Below are 18,555 nucleotides of genomic sequence, written 5' to 3' on the forward strand. Positions count from 1 at the left end.
GGGTTCAACGCCTGGCCCTGCCACTGAGCTGTGTGACCTTGGCAAAGTGACTTAACTGTTCTGTGCAACTGCTTCCTCGTTTGGAACACTGTAACGTAGGGATATTAAGAGGGTTATACGAATGCCTGGCACCCTGTAAGCTTCACTGCAGCTTCAACTCCAAGTAGGAAGTCTGTAGACTGATGTCTTTGTTATCTCAAGAAAAGAGGGGCTGCTGGGTAACACATGGTAAGAGCCAAGCAACCTGGCCGGTGTGAGCCTGCCTTGAGGGCAGGAGTCCCGACTTATCGCCTTCGCTACACTCATGCCAGGCTTGGGGCCTGGGAGGCAGCTAGGAAACGCTTGCGGAACGCCTCTGAATGCGGGCTTTTGTAGCAGGCAGAGACTCCTTCCGGCCCTCGATGGCTCATGCCAAGCCTAAAGGCCACTGCTTCCTGCTGGGAAATCACATCCTGGTGCACTCCTCCCCTGGGGGTGAAGGCAAGGGTCAGTGAAACAGGTGATGTGGCCTCGCCCCCCTGGGGTGGCAGAACCTCTTCGTCTAAAGGTCATCTGGGTGGGATATGAACTTAAGAGGTGATAAAAATAAGCTGTGGTTCCCTTGGCAGGAAGGATGTTGGCATGGGCTTGAGTCTTGGTGACCGTACAAGGTGAAGGCAGGCTGTGAGCCCTCGCCTTCCTCCAAAACCTCAAGCTGTGCTATCTTTGCAGGGAGGCTTGAGGCGGCCGCGGGAAGTGGAAGGAATCCCACGAGCGTCTCTGCCTGGGCTATGCAGCTCCGGGCTCAGCTTCCACAGCCTCTCAGCAGGCCTCTCCTCTGCCAGTCCTCGGGAGACCACAGGCCCACCAGAGAGGGTGCCCAGGCCCCTGTCTTTAAGTTCCCTCTCCCCCTCACTTTTGCCAGACCGGAAAGACTACCTGGCCGTGGAGTTAGACAGACCTGGGCTCAAAACTTCACTCTGCTCCTAGCAGCTACGAAGCTCTCTGAGCCTCAGTTTTCCTGTCTTGAATCTCCAGACCTTGTTTGGATCCTGAGGCAGGTCTGAGTTTGTGGATACATATAAACAATTCATCAAAATCCTAACAACACTGTAGACCTCTCTGAGAAAATATTTAAGAAAATTCAATTTGATTGAAGAAAAGTCAATTTAATTCTTAGATCAACTACCTAAATAGCATGATTAAACTATGCCCTTCCCCTTTTCTACTAAAATTATTTTCATCTGATTCAGTTCTTTTCCATGTACATTTTACAGTAATGAGTTCTTTCATCCCAGCTTTTAGCCCGTATCAATTTTTTTCAGAGGATAGCTCGGACCCTGAATGGTGAGTTCCCTTTATGCCCATGGCCACCCATTATTTTCATAAGGTCTAATCTTCCCAGGTCAAACTGTGTGCTCTAAATCTTATCAAGAAAATGATTCTTCTGTTAATTTTTAGTCACTAACAAATTTTACCATGTGCAGTTTTAGTTGCTTTGGTTCTATTTTCTTTGATAATTTCTAACAGTAAGAATTATGAATTGGTTAAAAGACAGACAACTGTTTCTTGGCTAATCCACGGGAAATTTGGGACACTGTTCCTCAGTTACTATTCTAAAAGGGAAAAAAAGGTCTCTGGTGCCAAAATGACACAGGCTCAAAATACCCTGCTCGTACTGATCGTAGGATTGTTGAGATAAAGTGAAATGATCAATTCCTCAGCACACGGCTGAACAAAATATACTGGGTTCTTGCACTCTGAGGTGGTGGCTGGGCTGTGGGGAGGACTGGGCTCTTAAGGCTCTTGTAGATGCTGGGGGGTGGGGGGAGATGGGCTAGAATTGGGGGGGGATCCAAACCAGCATGGGAAGTGACTGCTCCCACACCGGTCCATCAGGAAAGGACAGGTCTGTCCCTTGAGGAAGGGTGACTGGGTCTGCCACTATCTTGCTGGGTCCTGGTCAGTCAGGCTCTCTGGGTTTCCACCCTAAAAGGATGGCGGGGCTGGCGGGAGTGGGGGCGCTAGAACAAGGCCTTGTGGGTGAAGGTAGGTGTAGTTGGAGACAACACTGAACTCAGTCCCAGCTGTGTGAACTCGGGCCAGCCGCTCACTCTCAGTGCGCTTGGCACTTGCTCTGGGCAGGTCACAGACGTGCTCGCTTGATCCTTCCCACGCCCCTGCGAGGAGGTGCTCGCAGCATCTCCATTTTATAGGTGAAGAAACTGATGCTAGGAAAGCTTGAGTAACTTGCACAAATAACAGAGCCTTGGTTCCAGGGCCATGTGCCTTTTGAGCCTATGCTCCTGACTTCCAGGGTCCCGCTTAGAGGAACGAGGCTAAACTCCCCCTGGCTCTGCACGCTTCCGCAAGGACCCTGCTCTTTCTCTCTGACTGTTCTGGGAGATCCCGCCTGCACTGTCAACGTGCACAGGCCTTCCAGCTCCTGGCCTGGCATCTCCCTCCTACACCCTCTTCCGGGTTTCCTACCCTTCGGAGTTGAGTCCAAGTTGTGTTCCTGCCTTCTGGAAACTTTTCCTGGTCTGCTGACCACCTCTGTGGTTCTCAGCCCGAGGCTGTACCTCCTCAAGAGACCAGATGGAAATAGACTGGGATGCTTTTGTAGTCACAGTGAGGGGGTGTGCTGGGGGCGCAACCCCCATTTGGTAAGCAGCCCCGCCCGAGGACCAGGGGCTTAGACCCTTCATCCCCACTGAACTGACACAACGTGCGGCAGTCTGAGCAGGGTGGCAGTGAAAAGAGGATGGGCTCTGGGGCCACAGAAACTTAGGTTTGAATCTTGGCTCTGCTGCTTATCAGCTGTGTTGTCCTAGCAAATTTCTTAACCTCTCTGAGCTTCAGTTTCTGAATGTAACAGATAATAATAATAACAACGGCTAACATTTATTGAACACACTGAGTGCCAGACACTGTGCTAAAAGCTTTCCACATGACCCATAAGGAAGGTACTATCAGTTTTCTTCACGTTCAGGTGAGGAAATTGAGCCCAGAGAGATTAAGTAAACTGCCCAAAGTCACAGGGCTATTAAGTGGCAGAGTCTGGATTCAAAGTCAGGTAGTGAAATTCCAGAGCCTGTGCTCCTAACTTCTCTCGATACTGCCTCGCTCTCTTATGAGCTGAGACCACGTGTGAGAGGCCAGCTTAGTGCGTGTGCAGCAACTATGACACCTCGCAGGCGGCAATGGCATCACTCTTCTCAGTACTGTGACAACTACCATGACATTACTGTTCACAAATAACTTTCCCAACAACCGTGGTGGGAAATACCCACTGGATATTCTTACCATTCCTTGTAAAGAAACTGTGGCCCAGAGAGGTTACGGTTCTTGTTCTAGGTCACCCACGGTATAACACAGGGGAAAGATTCCCTTGGATTTTACAGCCAGGATTCAAACCTGGCTCTGAATGACGCCAAAGGTCATGTTCTCATCCGAGACCCTGTACTTGCTCTTGCGAAAGCCGCTTCAAATGCCGCAGAGATGCCTTCTGACCTGATGGTGTGCGACAGGGCCAGGATTCCCAGCACGAAGAAATACATGGACAGCAAGAGGTTGATGTACTCCTGGGAGAATATCTGAGGCAGAAATACAAAGAGAAACAGGAAGTCAGGGTTGCCAGTGGCTATGGGGAAACCAGAGTCCACGCTTCTCTTCTGGAGTTGGGGAATGGTGTCAGAAAGACTCTCAAATGGTACTGGGGGGCCTTCTAGTTTCTATGGCAACAGGGAAAAGGGAAGGAACTTCAAGCCCTCAGATGCACCTCCCAAAGGAGTCTGTAGGTTTGCGCTTGGTGGCTCCATTATTGGCAGACAGGCAATATTGTGTGCGTGTCGAGGGTCCTGCATGGGGGAGGGGAGTCTGAAGTTCAGAGTCCCAAGAGAGCCGTCTGAACCTCAGAATGCACTCTTCCAAGCCTCCTTCTCTCTGCTCAAAATCTAGGGAGCCCCCTACAGCGGCCACACAGTTGAGTCATCTGCACCCTGTTCCATTCTCCATGCTCTTCTGGATGAGCCCTCCCCCAGTGATTCTGAAGCTCTGATGGCAGGCCCTCACAGCTGCTTCTTGGTCCTGTTATTGTTAGGTGAACCCAAGGAACGTTGTCTCTCGCAGGGCTAAAGCCAGTGGTCACATGTTGTTAATTCTGGACTTCAGGCAGGCTGCGCCATATGGCTCCATGGTTGCTGCACTGTCTTTTTTTTCATAAATTTACTTTTATTTATTTTTGGCTGTGTTGGGTCTTTGTTGCTGCATGTGGGCTTTCTCTAGTTGCGGCGAGTGGTGGCTACTCTTCATTGCGTTGTGGCGCGCGGGCTTCTCACTGCAGTGGCTTCTCTTGTTGCGGAGCACGGGCTCTAGGCACGTGGGCTTCAGTAGTTGTGGCACACGGGCTCAGCAGTTGTGGCTCACGGGCTCTAGAGCGCAGGCTCCGTAGTTGTGGCGCATGGGCTTAGTTGCTCCACGGCATGTGGGATCTTCCTGCACCAGGGCTCAAACCTGTGTCCCCTGCATTGGCAGGCAGATTCTTAACCACTGCGCCACCAGGGAAGCCCTGCATCGTCTTCTAATTTGTTACCGTGAGGCTTTCTAACTGGGAGGGAATAATGTGCTGTGGTGTGGGGTCTGGGGCCACTGGCCACTCTCAAGTAGGGACCTGTTTAAACCTCTGTCTGAGCCCCTCGATCTGCTGCTTAATGCCTCTCAGCAGCTTCCCTCTGCTCCCACGAGCTCAAGGCCCACATCCTCCCCCTGGCCTCTCGTGCTCTCGTGGTGACCACCACAGGCCTCCTCAGCCGCTCCTTCTCGTTCTCCGTGCTGTGGCCACACTGGCCTTGTTGTGCCACATTCCCACCCGCGGGCAGCCCATGTACATGCCTCTCTGCTGCCCAGGACGCTCTCCTCTCCTCACCCAGGTTGCCAAGCAGTTTTCCTTGACGTGACCTCCGTTAATTCAGCTCATGTTTACCGACTGTCTGCTACGTGCAGTGCATCGTGCTCAGCACTGGAATAGGCAGAGAAGTCCCTGCTCTCATGGAGTTCATGTGCCAGTGAGGGAGACTCTCACGAGATGAACATGCAATACACTGTCCGGTGGAGATGGGCGCTAAGAAGAAAAGCAAAGCAGGGCAAGGAGGCCGGGGGTGGGGGTGGGGCATCACACAGGGGGCCTGGGAAAGCCTCCGACACTGACTTCATTTAGGAGTAGAGCCCTTAACGAAGTAAGGGAGCGGCTGTGAGGATACCTGGGGGAAGAGCCTTTGAGGTGGAGGGAAGGGTGAGTGCAAAGGTCCTGAGGTGGGCATGCATTCATGTGTGCAGGGGACGGTGAGGGCCTGCGGCCAGGAGCCAAGGTAGGAAGGAGAGTGTCAGGAGACGAGGCTGGGAAGGTAAGAGGGAGATGGACCGTGAAAAAGGCTTTAGCTTCATCTGGGTAAGACAGGCCGGTACTGCAGGGCTGAGGGCAAGGCTGTGATCTGATCTGACGGCCTGAGAGGATCCCTCTGCTGCTGTGTGGAAGGCAGACTCCACAGGGCAAAAGTCAAGGCCGACAGCCCAGCGAGCGAGCTGCATCCAGGAGGATGGTGCCCTGGGCTAGGGGGCAGGAGGGATGTGATGAGCCAGGGTCGGATCCCCGATCAGCTCTGGACTAGCGAAGTGGGTTGTGCCCAGGGCTGCGTGCTGAGAGGAGGGAGGAACCCTCCTAGTTCGGCCGAGCAGTGAGGTGGGTGAGGTGCTACTGTCTGAGACTGGGGCGTGGGCAGGAGCAGATTCTTCCGTGCTCTTCTGGTGCTACAGACCCCGCCTTCACACCACTTTCTAGGACTGTCACTTCGCATTTATCTGTGTGACTGCTTGACCGGTGTCTGTCTCCACCACTTAACAAGAAGCTCCCTGAGGGCAGGGGTGGGCCAGCTGTTTTCCTCACTGCAGTGTCCCCAGCACCCAGCACAGGATCTGGTGTGTGTCTGTAGAATGACCGAATGGACAAGCACATCAGTGGCTACAGTGTGAATGCTGCTACCCACACAGGCGTGTGGACCGTGTTTACCCGTGAAGACATGGTGTCCTCTCACACAGTGTTCTTTCAACGTGGGTCCTGGGGAGAAATTTCTCTCTGGCCACACCTTTGAGCTTCTGGTCGGCTTGACTGTGTGGACTATGAATTGTACACCAAGTCTCACTTCCTTTGTGCTTTGGCTGCTAGAAAATCAGAGTCACGCCTGTGGTCAGAGGCACTTCTGGCAAGAGTACAAGTCTTTAGACTTTAGAGCATGGGGTCTGGGTATGGTCCTCACCCAGAGCTTCACTGTCTTTTCCTATTTTATTTTTTCTCCTTTACCCCAGTTTCTTCCTTTATTATTTTTCTTATGCTGTTGGATTTAATTTTTATAAGTTGCCTCAAAGCAATCAGGTTTAAATGAGGTGGGATAAGGTAAATTTTATGATTTTGAGAAATGCAACCAACTCCAGTGCCCCAACCAGGAAAGGAGGAGGAAAGGGGCAGAGTGAGAGCCACTGTTAAGCAAACCACAACCAGCGGTCAGTCTGGAGTTTGGAAGGGATCTGGTGGCCGTGCTATCCAGGCAGCTGCCTTTCAGACATCTCAACAAGGACACTCTGGTGACTTGGGAGGAGGTATGCTGTGTCCTCTGGCACAAGGCAGGCTGGGGCTTACCTGCCTGGAGAGGAGGACAGGCTGAGCAACAGGCGTCCGAAGCCTTAAATAAAAATGTTCACACCCTCTGCTGCCAGAAAGTCCTTTCTGGGGAATCTAGCCTAAGGAGAGAATCCTAAATACTAAAAATGTTAGATGGTCCTGAAGCAAAGGCCTGGGTGTATATTCCTAGCACTTAGCACAGCAGAGACTCGAGAAATATCTGCCAAAAGCCAAGTCGGAGGCAATGAGCTAGATGTGTACAGAGCCACAGAGAGATCTCAGCAGCACAGGGGAGAGGAGAAGGCACACAGTTCTACTTACGGAAACCAGACTCTCACTAAATACACACAGATACGTTAACACCATATATTTTATAAAAAGAAACACATCCAAGGACACAAATCAAACGCATTAGGGCAGGTGCCTCTGGTGAAGGGAAATGAAGGTGGCAAATGGAGATGGGCATCAGGGTGAAGGTGGTGAAGGAAACAAGGAGGGGCCCTCGCGTGGGCCGACGCCAGTGCGCTGCGAACCAGAGCATATGATAAATTCGCCTCTCCTCCCGAGGTCCAGGGAAAAAATCAGTGAGTATCTAACGTTATTGGATGCACTCTTACTTATAAGAGTAAAAATCAGAACGATATTTTCTGTTTAAAGTGAGGGGGATGCTATAAGTCAGTCGTGGTGTATCTGCTTGTGGGGATATTCTGAAATCATTAAGAAGAGCAGTTCTGATCCAATAATGAGGGAGTGATGGAAAAGGAAGCAGGCGTTAAAAATTATGTTTCTGACTCACTCACAGACTGGTAAAAATAAAGAGCTTTGATGCGAGTCAGTATAGGTGGGAGTACAGTGAAGCCAGCACACTTGTAACTGTTGGTGGAAATGTAAATTGGTACAATCAGAGGGATCTGGCACCAACTATTCCAGATGCTGTTTGATCTGGTAATGCTACTGCAGATATACTTGCCAGATACTTACACGAGGATGCTCATGGCAGCAGTGCTGGGACATCCCACCACTGAATGCCCCTCGGGGGCACATCCACGAAACACAACCACAAGCAGCTGTTATAGAAAATGAGGTAGCTCTGACTGTGTGGATACAAAAATATCTCCCTGGTAAGAACCATATGTTCGATACATATATTTGTTTTAAAATTGTTACCTAAATGTAGACCTATGCATAACAGAATGAGGCACAAGGAACTACGCTGGGGAGAGGACTATGGCTCGTTTGCACCTTCCCTTAGATTGAAAAACATTTTCTTAAACTATGTTTATGTATTTTTAAAATGTGAATTAAAAGTTATCCTTGAGGAGGGATTTCCCTGGTGGTCCAGTGGTTAGGACTCTGCGCTTCCACTGCAAGGGGCACGGGTTCGATCCCTGGTCGGGGAACTCAGATCCCATGTGCCGAGCAGCGTGGCCGGGGTGGGGGGTTGGTGGTGGTGGAAGTTATCCTTGAGGAATTTTCAATGACCAGGAAAAAAGTGCTTGTAATGTATTATTAAAAAAAAAGTTATAAAATGATTACCATTAGGTTAAAAATACGATTATGAAAAGCCTGAAAGGAGATATGCCAAAACGTTAATAGTGATTACCTCTGTGTATTTCCCTCTCTTTAAGTTTTCTGCATATGTTACTTTTATAATCAGAAAACAGTACATGTTATATTAAAAAAAAAATGAGAGTTTGCAGTAACATGAGAAAATGCTCACGATGTAATTAATGTGAAGTGAGAAAAGCAGCTACAGGACTGAATACACCACATGTTCACAGCTATGGAGGAACCATGCACAGGGAAAAGCAGAGGAAGGACACACCTCCAAAGGGACTCTGTGACTGTCTCTGGCAGGGGGGTTTTGGATGGCTGCTGTTTTCCCCTTTTTACTTTTCTGTGTTTTCCAGGTTTTCAACACTGAGCCTGTGTAACTTTTATTGGGAAAATAAACCTCGATAAATTAAAAAAAAAAAGCAATTAGTATGGTAGAGGTATGTCCGAGACATAGCTATACCCCACCCCAATATGAAGAGTACAATGAAACCAAACCGGTATCAGGAAAACAAAACAGAAAGCTCCTCGAAGAAGGGAAATAAAGACTGGTGGGAAGTGGCCCCCGACATCACAGTGGGGTCTCTGGGTAGTGGGCCTAAGGGTAAATTGTTATTTTTCCTGCTCTTTATTTTCTATAAATGAACATGCATGTCTCCTGTGATGGGAAAAATAAAACAAAATCAAATAAAGTTATTCAAACCGAATGCTACAACAGGTGACAAAGGACTTACTTTGAAGAAGAGGTAGAGCCCCAAGAGCGTGCAGCTGGCGATGATGGGGAACCGGGCAGCGTCCCGGCTGGTGATGGTCTCGGGCATGTCCGAGGCATTCTAGACGAGAGAAGAAAGGCCCTGCTGAGTGCGGGGAGTGCTTCTGGCCTCTGAGGGTTGGATGCTGGCAGGAATTTGGTGCCCCAACAGCTCGTTCATCTCCTTCCCCTCCTGCCATCACTGAGTTGCCTCAGGGCTTTGCAAGTGCTGTTCCCTCTGCCCGGGCTGCAGACCACCCAACCTGGGGCAGGACGCTCTGATCCCATCGTCTTGCTATTGAGGAGACCTGCACTCCAACAGGGACAGTTCCTGGGAGGACCCAGGGCACATGCGGCAGAGGCAATGGGTACATAATAACTGAAAGAGAAAACCCTGGACACCGGTGACAAGAGAGCAGTTCTGGGCCTCGCGAGGACTACCTCCAGTTTTCTTATGGATTAGTTGAGATGTAAATATGATCAGTCTTTTATCCAGTAGGCAGTGAATATTATGAGTGGAAATAAACCAACAAAACACAAAACTTAACAATGGCTAAAACCGAGTATGGGAAGACACCAACTGCAAGGAGAAGCAAATCTGGACAAAACTCAACTCAAGAAGTGTGACTGCGAAAACTGAATCTGGTCAGAGTAAAAGCCACCTTTAAATTCACAATGGCAGATGCAATAGTTGGCAAGAATGTGATCTAGGTAAAGAGCTGACGGAGGATAAATATTTACATGAAAAACAACCGAAGGCAATCAAAATCATTTCAGTATTATCAAAATGGAAAAAAATTGGAAATAGAGTAACAGTGCAACATAGAAAATTAAGTCAGCTCCATGGAATTCGTGACAGAAGACTTTCGAATGCAAATCCATCATAGTAGTATGATTCTGGTTTAAATTTATATTAAAAATGTTTTTTAGTCAAGTGGGGAGGCCCTTAACCAAACCCCAACATATGCATGGCTGAGGCGGCCCAGGCCCAGGGCTGAAGGTAGACCCGCCCTTGTGGAGCGACCAGGTAGCTCTGTGTGAGTCACTCTCTGGCAGCTTTGCTGGGAGTGGGGTGGCGGTGGGTGAGCAACAGGGACATGGAGAGGCAGGGTCATCTTCCTTCCCTCTTCTCTCCCAGCCCTTGGTTTCTGCTTTTGGCAGCACTGTGCTGTGGGGTCTGGGCAAATTCATTGCCCTCTCTGTGTACCTCCATAAAATCATTATATTTCCTGTGTAGCAGCAGGGTGGGCACAAAAATAAATGAGCTCCTGACCATAAAGAGTTCACAGGCAGGTAGGCCAAGACCTTGACATGTAAACAGAGTATCACCGCATACTGTGACATGTGACAGAACAGAGACACGCATACTGCGGTGGTACGTGGCATGAGCGCCCAGTGGTGGAGGGAGGGCTCTGATGTCAGCAGGCCCAGCTGCACTCCCAGCTCTGCTTCTTTCCAGGTTTGGGACCTTGGGGAAGTTAACTTCCTTCTCAGAGCCTCAATTTCCTCAGCTGTAAAATGGGGTGACAGGATTTGATGATTTTTTTTCCCCACAGCACTGGAAGTACTTGTGTTGTGCCTTGAGCTTCCTACAAGTTGTATAAACTATTTGTATTATTCTTATGTAGAAGGGATTCATGAGAAAGCAGACAGGACACTACTTTCGCAAGGAAGCAGGGGAGTGTCAGAGGTGGTTAGAGCAGATATCACTTAAGCAAGGCCTTGAAGGCCAACCACAGGGTCTGGTATGTAGTCGAAGCCAGATAAACGCTGACTAAGTTGAGGAGTTTGCTTTGTGTACGAGGAAGGGAAGCGCTTACCAAGCAGAGGGACCTGTAGATGCAGGCAGGGCACATGGTATGAAAACATTCACGGACTCTGGCTTCACCTACAAACCAGTGTTACCGCTCATTTCCACAGTCATTTCAATTCAGCCCAGGATCCTGGGCGGGAAGAGGCTTAATATTATTCGATGACAAACCAGGCTGGACAGATGCTCCATCACACAGAGGAATCTTGTCTCCTCTGTGGGTGGCTATTGGAAATAGCCCACGTGCAATGTTGAGTCAGAACGGGAGACTTGAAATCTGACCAATGATGACAGTAACACGGATAACACTTACTGAGAGCTTTCTAGGTGCCAAGCATTGTTCTAGGTGCTTTACATGATTTCATCCTCACAGTAACCCCAGGAAGCAGGTACTTTTAAGAGCTCCACTTTACAGATGAAGAGACTGAGGCTCAGAGAGGTGACATAACTTGCTTTAAGGTCACACAGCTGACGAGTGGCAGAGCCAGGATTCACACTGAGGCAGTCTGGTTCCAGAGCCCAAACTCTTGGCTATTACCCCCTAGACGTCCTCTACGTTTTCTATCTGGAAATTTCTGCTGGAAAGTTGTGACAAGATGCTCAGGGAGCCTACGACCTTTCTGAGGAACAGAATCCTGAAGGCAACAGAATCTTTGTAGTTGGAAAAATACAAAAAGTTGTCAGGATTCTCCACTGATTCAATTTGGATTTTTAAACTAGACGTTCTTATGCAAATGCAATGGCTCCTGAAATGCAAAACATACTTGGGGGTGGTGGGGGGGGGGTTGGGAACTGACACAAAGAGCAGAAATAAATTCAGCTTCCAGTGACATTCTGCACGCTCAGTTATCAGGGCGGAAGCAAAAGCAGCGAGGGAAGATGGCTCGCTCAAGTCGTTGGCTCAGCTGGAGCTCTGGGAGTTCTGCTTCCAGGCCATGCCCTAGAAAGGATCCGGAATTCGTGGGCCATTCTGTCACCCCAGGGTCTCCTCTCCTCACTGCCACGTGCACTCACTCACCTGAGCATCTCCTGAACTACCCCCCACCCCAGCCCTTTGCCCCTACTGCAGTCTCCACTAGCACCACCTCACCAGCCCCCTTCCTGCCTGTCACCTCCCCTATCAGGAGCTCTTTCTGAAGGACCTGATCGCATCCCACAACAGCTCAGAAACCTCTGGAGAATGGACTACCAAGCAGCCATCACACAAGAACTGAGGTCACTGCAGGTGGGAGTATAAACTGGTACAACCTCTATGATGGATAATGTGATAAAATCCGTCTAAATCAAACATGCACAGAGCCTTTGACCCTGCAAATCGATTTTAAGGAATTTATCCTACAAATACACAGAAAAGTGTAAAGTAACAAATGTATAAGGAGATTAATTTCATCATGGTTTGCGATAGCAGAAGACTGACACACCTAACTGACCAGTGGAGGACTCCAAATCAGGGGCCCTCACACTTGGGCTCGCATCAGAATCGCCAGGAGGGCTTGTGAACAGATCTGCGTTTCTAACAAGTTCCCAGGTGATAACTGATGCTGCTGGTCCTGAGGTTACATTTTGAGAATCATGGCTGGGGGGTACAGGTGGACACCACACAGCTGTTAAAGAACACAACCGTGCCATGTGTACTGACATATTAGATCTCCAACATGTAAGTGGTGAAAACAGCAAGGTGTAAAAAAGAGTGTATCTATAACAAAATGTAAGTTATGTAGCAAAAAATGGGGGGAAGCATATGCTTATTTCTTTGTAAAGGCACAGAGGCTCTGGATGGATAGCCAAGAAACATGTAACAGGGGCTGCCTCGGGGGAGGGAAACTGCGAAGCTGGGGTGGGAGGGAGATTTCACTTTGTCCCCCTGTACCTTTGGAATTCTACACCTTGGGCGTGCGTGACCTACCCTCCCCGCCATAAAACAAGGTACATCTACATGTACTGACATAGGAAAATGACCAAGACATACTGTTAAGGAAAAAAAAAAGAATCAAGTTTCAGGGCAATTATGTACCGCAAAATCCCATTTTTTACATATGTATGTGCACACAGGCGCATACATGTTTGTATATATACAGAAAAAGGTCTGGAAGCTGGCACACCAAACAGCTAACTGGGTCACCTCCACAGAAGTGGTACTGGGGGGGGCTTTTCCTTTATACTTCTGCGTTGCTTGAATTTTTACAAATGCAAACATGTAGTAACTACGAAGATTAACTGGTGCGTTGCCCTCAGGATTCTGGACCTCAGAATGCCCGCAGGATCCTAGAGCATCTTCCTGTTACATCACCCAAGTACCTGTACTGGGCTCACATCAAACTGCTCACTGCCTCCTGGAAAACACCTGTGGGCCCACGTCTCCCTCTCCTCCTGTCCTACCTGCTGAGCTATCCACCCTGCCAAAGATCACTGCTGCCACCTCTAGCAGTCGGCTGGTCACACAGCTGTTTCTCCTTGGTGACTGCGCTCTGTGAGGGGAGGGCTTGGCCTTCTTTGTCTTGGCACCCCTGGTACCCAGCCCAGAGCAGGAACCCAGTCCAGCTGGCTGAGGGGCTCCTCTGAGTTACAGGCCAAAGGCCTTTGAAGCGATGATGAGTAGCTGTTGCTGGGATTTGCCCCCTTCTGGGAACAGAGGTCTCTGACAGGAATGGGCACTGCTCTCAGATGGCTCTGCCCATGGCTACTTCTTCCCAACACACTCCTGGACATCTCCTCCCATGATTTCACAACTCGCCCTGCCTGTCATGGACAACTTGCCCCCAGGGAGAATTCTGTCCTCACATGCCCTCTCAGCTGGCTGTGGGGGGTCTAACACTAGCGGGAAATCAAAACTCCTGGGCCCCCAAGCTAACTTTTCTCTCCTTGGCAAATGATTAGAGAAACAACTCAGGGTAGAAAAAGGGCGTCGTTTGGCCTGTCCTCTCCCTAGGCCACTTGTATGGGTCTTCAGAGGCACCTGCATCAAGGAGAGCCCCGGACTAGGACCAGGGACAGCTGGTTCTGCCCCTAATTGGCAGAGAAGTCATTTCTTTGACTCTCAGTTTCTCTGTACAATGGTGTTAATAAAACTGGCTCTGCCTGTCTCACTCAGTTGCTGGGAGAATCAGAGGGCGAAGGCTTGTAAACTTTAGAATACCCTGGTTACTGGTGGTGGGAGGCTACTAAGGGTCAGGCTGTCTGCAATTCCATGCACAGTCTTCCAGCACCCCTGTCTTGCCGGAGATGCTGGGGAGAGGTATTTAGATGCTTCAGTAGATCGAAAGCTCTCTTCTATCCCTACCCTCTGCTCCAGCCACTCCAGACCTTCCACCATCAACTAAACTGCCTCGTACAGCTGCTTTCCTGGTTTCCTCTGCCTCGAATGTCTTCTGGGGGAAATTCGACCTCTACCTCAAGGCTCCAGCCCACCTCCAGCACAAAGCCGCCCTGCCCTGCCCCAGGTGTGTTCAATCTTTCTCCCTAAAGCCTGCAGCACTACCTGTACCACAATCACAGATCTTGTTATTCCTCTCTCATCCAGACACCTAAACTCCTTGGTGACAGGGCTCTGACCCACTCATCTTTGCAGCACCTGTCTGCCCTGGACAACAGTGGAGGTTCAGGAAATTCTGTTGTCTGGAACGTGTTTTCTGAAGAGATTACTAATCCATGTGTAGATGGTGCCAAGGAGAATTACTCAGTATAGGGAGCCCCTCACATCAAGTGCCCAGCTCACTCCTTGCTGCCCTTCACCTTCTTTGTCCTGATCTATTTCAGAACATCCCCCTGTACCAAGTGTTTGCCCGAAGCAAAGGTAGGGAGGATGAAAGCCACCAGAACTCTGCTTAGAAGAGGCAGAATTGTACGGAAAATGGGGCCACCTAAGCGTGACCAATCCCCTTTGCATCTGACCACAGAGGGAACCAGCCTCAAGTTCTCTGATCTTGAGAAAGGAAGGTGGCAGGCCTCGGCCACTGCTCAAGTTGAGTAATGTTTTGAGAACCTGGGCTTGAGCAGTTTCAAAAGTGGCAGCTCCTCTATGGGTCTGCCCTCTTTGGGTACCACGGCTTCCGCTAAGGTTCAACTTCAGGTCTGGGTGGGGGAGGAGCAGCAGGGAGCTGCAGATCAGGAGGTGGTGGAGGATGATGGGAGAGGCTGCCAGGAAGTGAGAAGTCACTGGTGCAACGGGCTAGAGAGGGCTTAATATCGGGAAGAAGGGTAACAGAGAGGAAGTCAGAAGGTGGAAGGCCCTGGGGTCCTCTTAGGTATCCAATGGGACAGATGTTGAAGGACAGGGATGAGCTCTGGCCCAGTCTCACAAGAAAGGCCTACAGCAGCTCACTTACTCAGCAGGTAAGCCCAATTTGGTGGAAAGACTGTCTTAAGGGGCATGAGAAGAGCTACTTTGAGGTAGGGTCTGGGGTGGGACCAGGGTCAGGGTTAGGGGTTAGGAATAGGGTCTGGGCTCAGGCTCGGACAGGTCCGAGCTTGGGTGTAGTCAGGGAGAGGAAACCAGCAAACCAGGGGTCTATGGCTGGTTAAAAAGAGAGGCACCAAAGTGCCAGGTCCTGAGGAGTTGTGTGACCGGAACTGGTTCCAGAAAGTGATGCAAAAAACTAGGAGCTGAGCTGGGGGTTCCAGGAGCTAATATTCCTGTGTTAGTTTTTTTTTTTTTTTTTTTTTTAGGTGGGGCAAAGGCTTGATCTGGGGGTTCTAGGAGAGCACTCTATGGGTCACAGATTCCAGCTGGGCAGGTATCAGAGTCTAGGGATGAGCCTGGGTGCCAGAATTTGCCCTGGGTTAGGGTGAGGAATGACAAAAGGCTGTACTATTCAGGAGGTGTCAGAACCAGTGCCCCATCAGATACAGATGGATGTTGACCCAGAGCCTGGGATGGGGTGACTGTCCCAGATGGGATGAACAGCCAGAGCAGAGCGTGAGGCTGGTCTGGCTGGGTCCAGCAGGCTCAAAACAATTAGTACCCGAATCACAGTGTCAGGGTCGGCCAACAGTGCTTCCAGCATGGTGCACAGAGGGAGGAATGTGTCAAGGTCCGAACGGGGGTGGAAACCGCTCCCTATTTGAGAAAGGTGTCAGTACCCGGTTCGCGGATCGGTGCCCAGATCCTGGGGCACCTAAGGTCAGCCCCGGGATGTGGGCCCGGGTTGGGGATGCGGTGGTGAGCAATGCTGGGAAGGGTCAGTGTCCGGGCAGAGGAAGTGTCTGTCCCGTCCAGGGCGGGCGGGGGAAGGGTCCGTGCCAGCCGTGTCAGGGTGGGAGGTGGACAGCGCCCGGCTTTGCCGCTGACCCTACCTTGCCGCGGGCGCAGCGCACGGAGCGCAAGGCGCCGAAGAAGATGGGCAGCAGCGCCATGAGCAGGAGGCTGCCATAGGCCAGCGCGATGCCCTCGGGCGTGGAAGGCGGCCGCGTCGTGCCGTTGGTTGGGCCGCCTGCCTCGACACTGCCGTTATGCGGGTCGCTGAGGGCCGAGTCCATGGCAAGGCTGCACTCGGGGTCCGACTCCAGGTCCGGCAGCTGCAGCAGAGACGCAGAAGGGAAGACGGGCTATGCGTGGAAAGCCACGTTCCCCTAAAGAAACAGGAAGTGACGTGCTTCCCTCGCCGGCCTGCGCCGCGCACGCGTGCGCGTTCACGTCTCCCCGCCCGCGCGCCCTCTAGCGGTGGCGGAGGGACAGGCGGCCGGTTGCTAAGCAACTTGCTGGTAGCAGGGAGAGGAACACTGGACCACTGCGGTGGATATCCATCCCTAGGGAGACCTGAGGACCCCATTCCCTAGTCCCAGTCAACCTCCTTAACTCCAGGACACTAATAACTAAGAATTTGTTTACTCATGCAGGCATTCATCCAATATTTAATCATTCCCTCACTCCTTAAGTATTTGGGTATCCCATCATATCCAGGCACTGTCCTAGGCTCTGGGGACACAGAAGGGAACAATATAGGCAAAAGTCCGTCCCTGCCCTCATGAAGCTTGCACTTTTAGTGTGGCGGGGGGTTGTTGGGAGGATAATAAATAAAATGAATAAAATAAATAAATCAAAGTCTATAGGATGTTAGTGTGTAGTTATATGTTACATAGCATGTTTTTTTTAAAAAATTATTTATTTTAGGCTGCATTGGGTCTTCGTTGCTGTGTGCGGGCTTTCTCTAGTAGCGGCGAGCGGGGGCTATTCTTTGTTGAGGTGCGTGGGCTCTCTCATTTCGGTGGCTTCTTTTGTTGCGTAGCATGGGCTCGGGCTTCAGTAGTTGTGGCACGCCGGCTCAGTAGTTGTGGCTCATGGGCTCTAGAGTGCAGGCTCAGTAGTTGTGGAGCATGGGCTTAGTTGCTCCGCGGCATGTGTGATCTTCCCGGACCAGGGCTCGAACCCGTGTCCCTTGCATGGGCAGGCAGATTCTTAACCACTGCAGATTAAGTAATTTAGAGGGAGATTAGTAATTTAAGTAAATTAAATTAAATTAAATTAAGTAATTTAAGGGAGATTAGTAATTCAGAGAGACCTCCCTCTCTAGGAACCTAGTGAACTTCTGTATATGGCTTGGGCCAGGGTGGTTCCAGCCAGTTCCAGAGGACAAAAGTCAGGTGGCTTGCTCTGCAGATGGCCAGCTCTGTCGGGTTCCCAGTGTATGTGTGTCCAGGAGTGAGGAGAGGGTATAGGTAGGAGTCACCTGAACTTGGGTGCAGGCCCAAGCTGTCTGGGGCTGCTGGCTATGCTAATGGTGCTCTAGTTAAGAGCTGGAGAAAGTATGTAGCAGACAAATTGATGAAAGCTGTACCCTGCAGGCACCTAGCACTGGAGAAACCCTGCGCCAAGCAGGGGGAAAAAAGCATGTTCTCCAGGAACCCAGGAAGTGAGGCAACCTCGAACCAGGAAGGGAAGGTCCATTCTCCTCCAGTGTTCCTCTAGTACACTCTACTGAAAAGGCTTAAAGTATGTCAGCTGGCAAGGAAGAAATATTTACGAGGTCAGGCTCCATTATCACAGAGCTGGCAAAAAGAGTGGTTTTAGAGCAGAGAGGCAATAAGTTGATAAGTGACACTGATAGTGTAAAATCACATGGCCTGGTCCAAGCTGGACAGGTGGTGAGGTGGGGTTGGCGTATAGGGTTCACAGTGAGAGGAGACAAAGGCAAGGAGTCAGACTATTAAAGTTTGCATAATGGAGTTTGCCTAGTTCATGCCAGGCACTGTACTGGTAACTTTATAGGTGTTTTCTTTGATCTCAATAACACTGGTAAGATATGATTAGTCCCATTTTGCAGATAAGGAAACAGGCTCACAGAGGTAAACTAGCCAGCCAGGTCACACAGTCCAGCAGAGGAAGAGGAGAGACTTGAACTCAGGTCTGTAGGGCTCTGAAGCCTCTGCTCTTTATAATATTCCAGCTACAAAGAGGGTTAAGGAGTTTGGACCAGAGTGACTTAGTTCTGGGCAGATGGTGTACAGTTTCAGGCTCTGTTTTTCAATAAACTGGACATGACCTGAGTGGATGGGTGAAGGCAGTGTGCCTGATGAATTCATCCATCAATAATTCAGGCCACAGGATTTGCCCAGCAGCTGGGCCTCATGGCTCCGAGCCTCTTCATCTGAGAGCATACAATTGGAAATCAGAGACACTCCTGCTTCACGCAAGGCTGAGCACTTGATTTAGTTTGGTCTGGGGCAGATCTGGCCATCTCCCTTTACAGTCATGGGAGACTGTGAATATGACCCAGGGAACTGAGGGGTCGACTCAAGTTCAGAAAGCTCCCGTCAAGGCTTCTGGAGGGTTGGATTTCTGGCTTGGAA

The 18,555-nt window shown here is 50.3% G+C and overlaps 1 protein-coding gene across 4 annotated transcripts in view; it reads right to left on the minus strand.

Moving 5' to 3' along the window:
- HM13 (histocompatibility minor 13) overlaps positions 1–16,345 on the minus strand; it is a 41,280-nt gene extending 24,935 nt beyond the window's left edge. For all 4 annotated transcript variants that reach the window (XR_009522096.1, XM_060031089.1, XM_060031090.1 and 1 more), the window contains exons 1-3: positions 16,063–16,345; positions 8,944–9,042; positions 3,493–3,575 (exon numbers count right to left, since the gene is read on the minus strand). Coding sequence is in view for 3 of the 4 variants with exons in the window: in XM_060031089.1 (XP_059887072.1) it covers positions 3,493–3,575; positions 8,944–9,042; positions 16,063–16,245 (365 nt within the window). In the remaining variant the exon portion in view is untranslated. The remainder of the gene's footprint in view (positions 1–3,492; positions 3,576–8,943; positions 9,043–16,062) is intronic.
- Positions 16,346–18,555: the final 2,210 nt, after the last annotated feature.

The sequence above is a fragment of the Delphinus delphis genome, chromosome 15 (genome assembly GCF_949987515.2).
Source record: "Delphinus delphis chromosome 15, mDelDel1.2, whole genome shotgun sequence".
Taxonomy (NCBI): domain Eukaryota; kingdom Metazoa; phylum Chordata; class Mammalia; order Artiodactyla; family Delphinidae; genus Delphinus; species Delphinus delphis.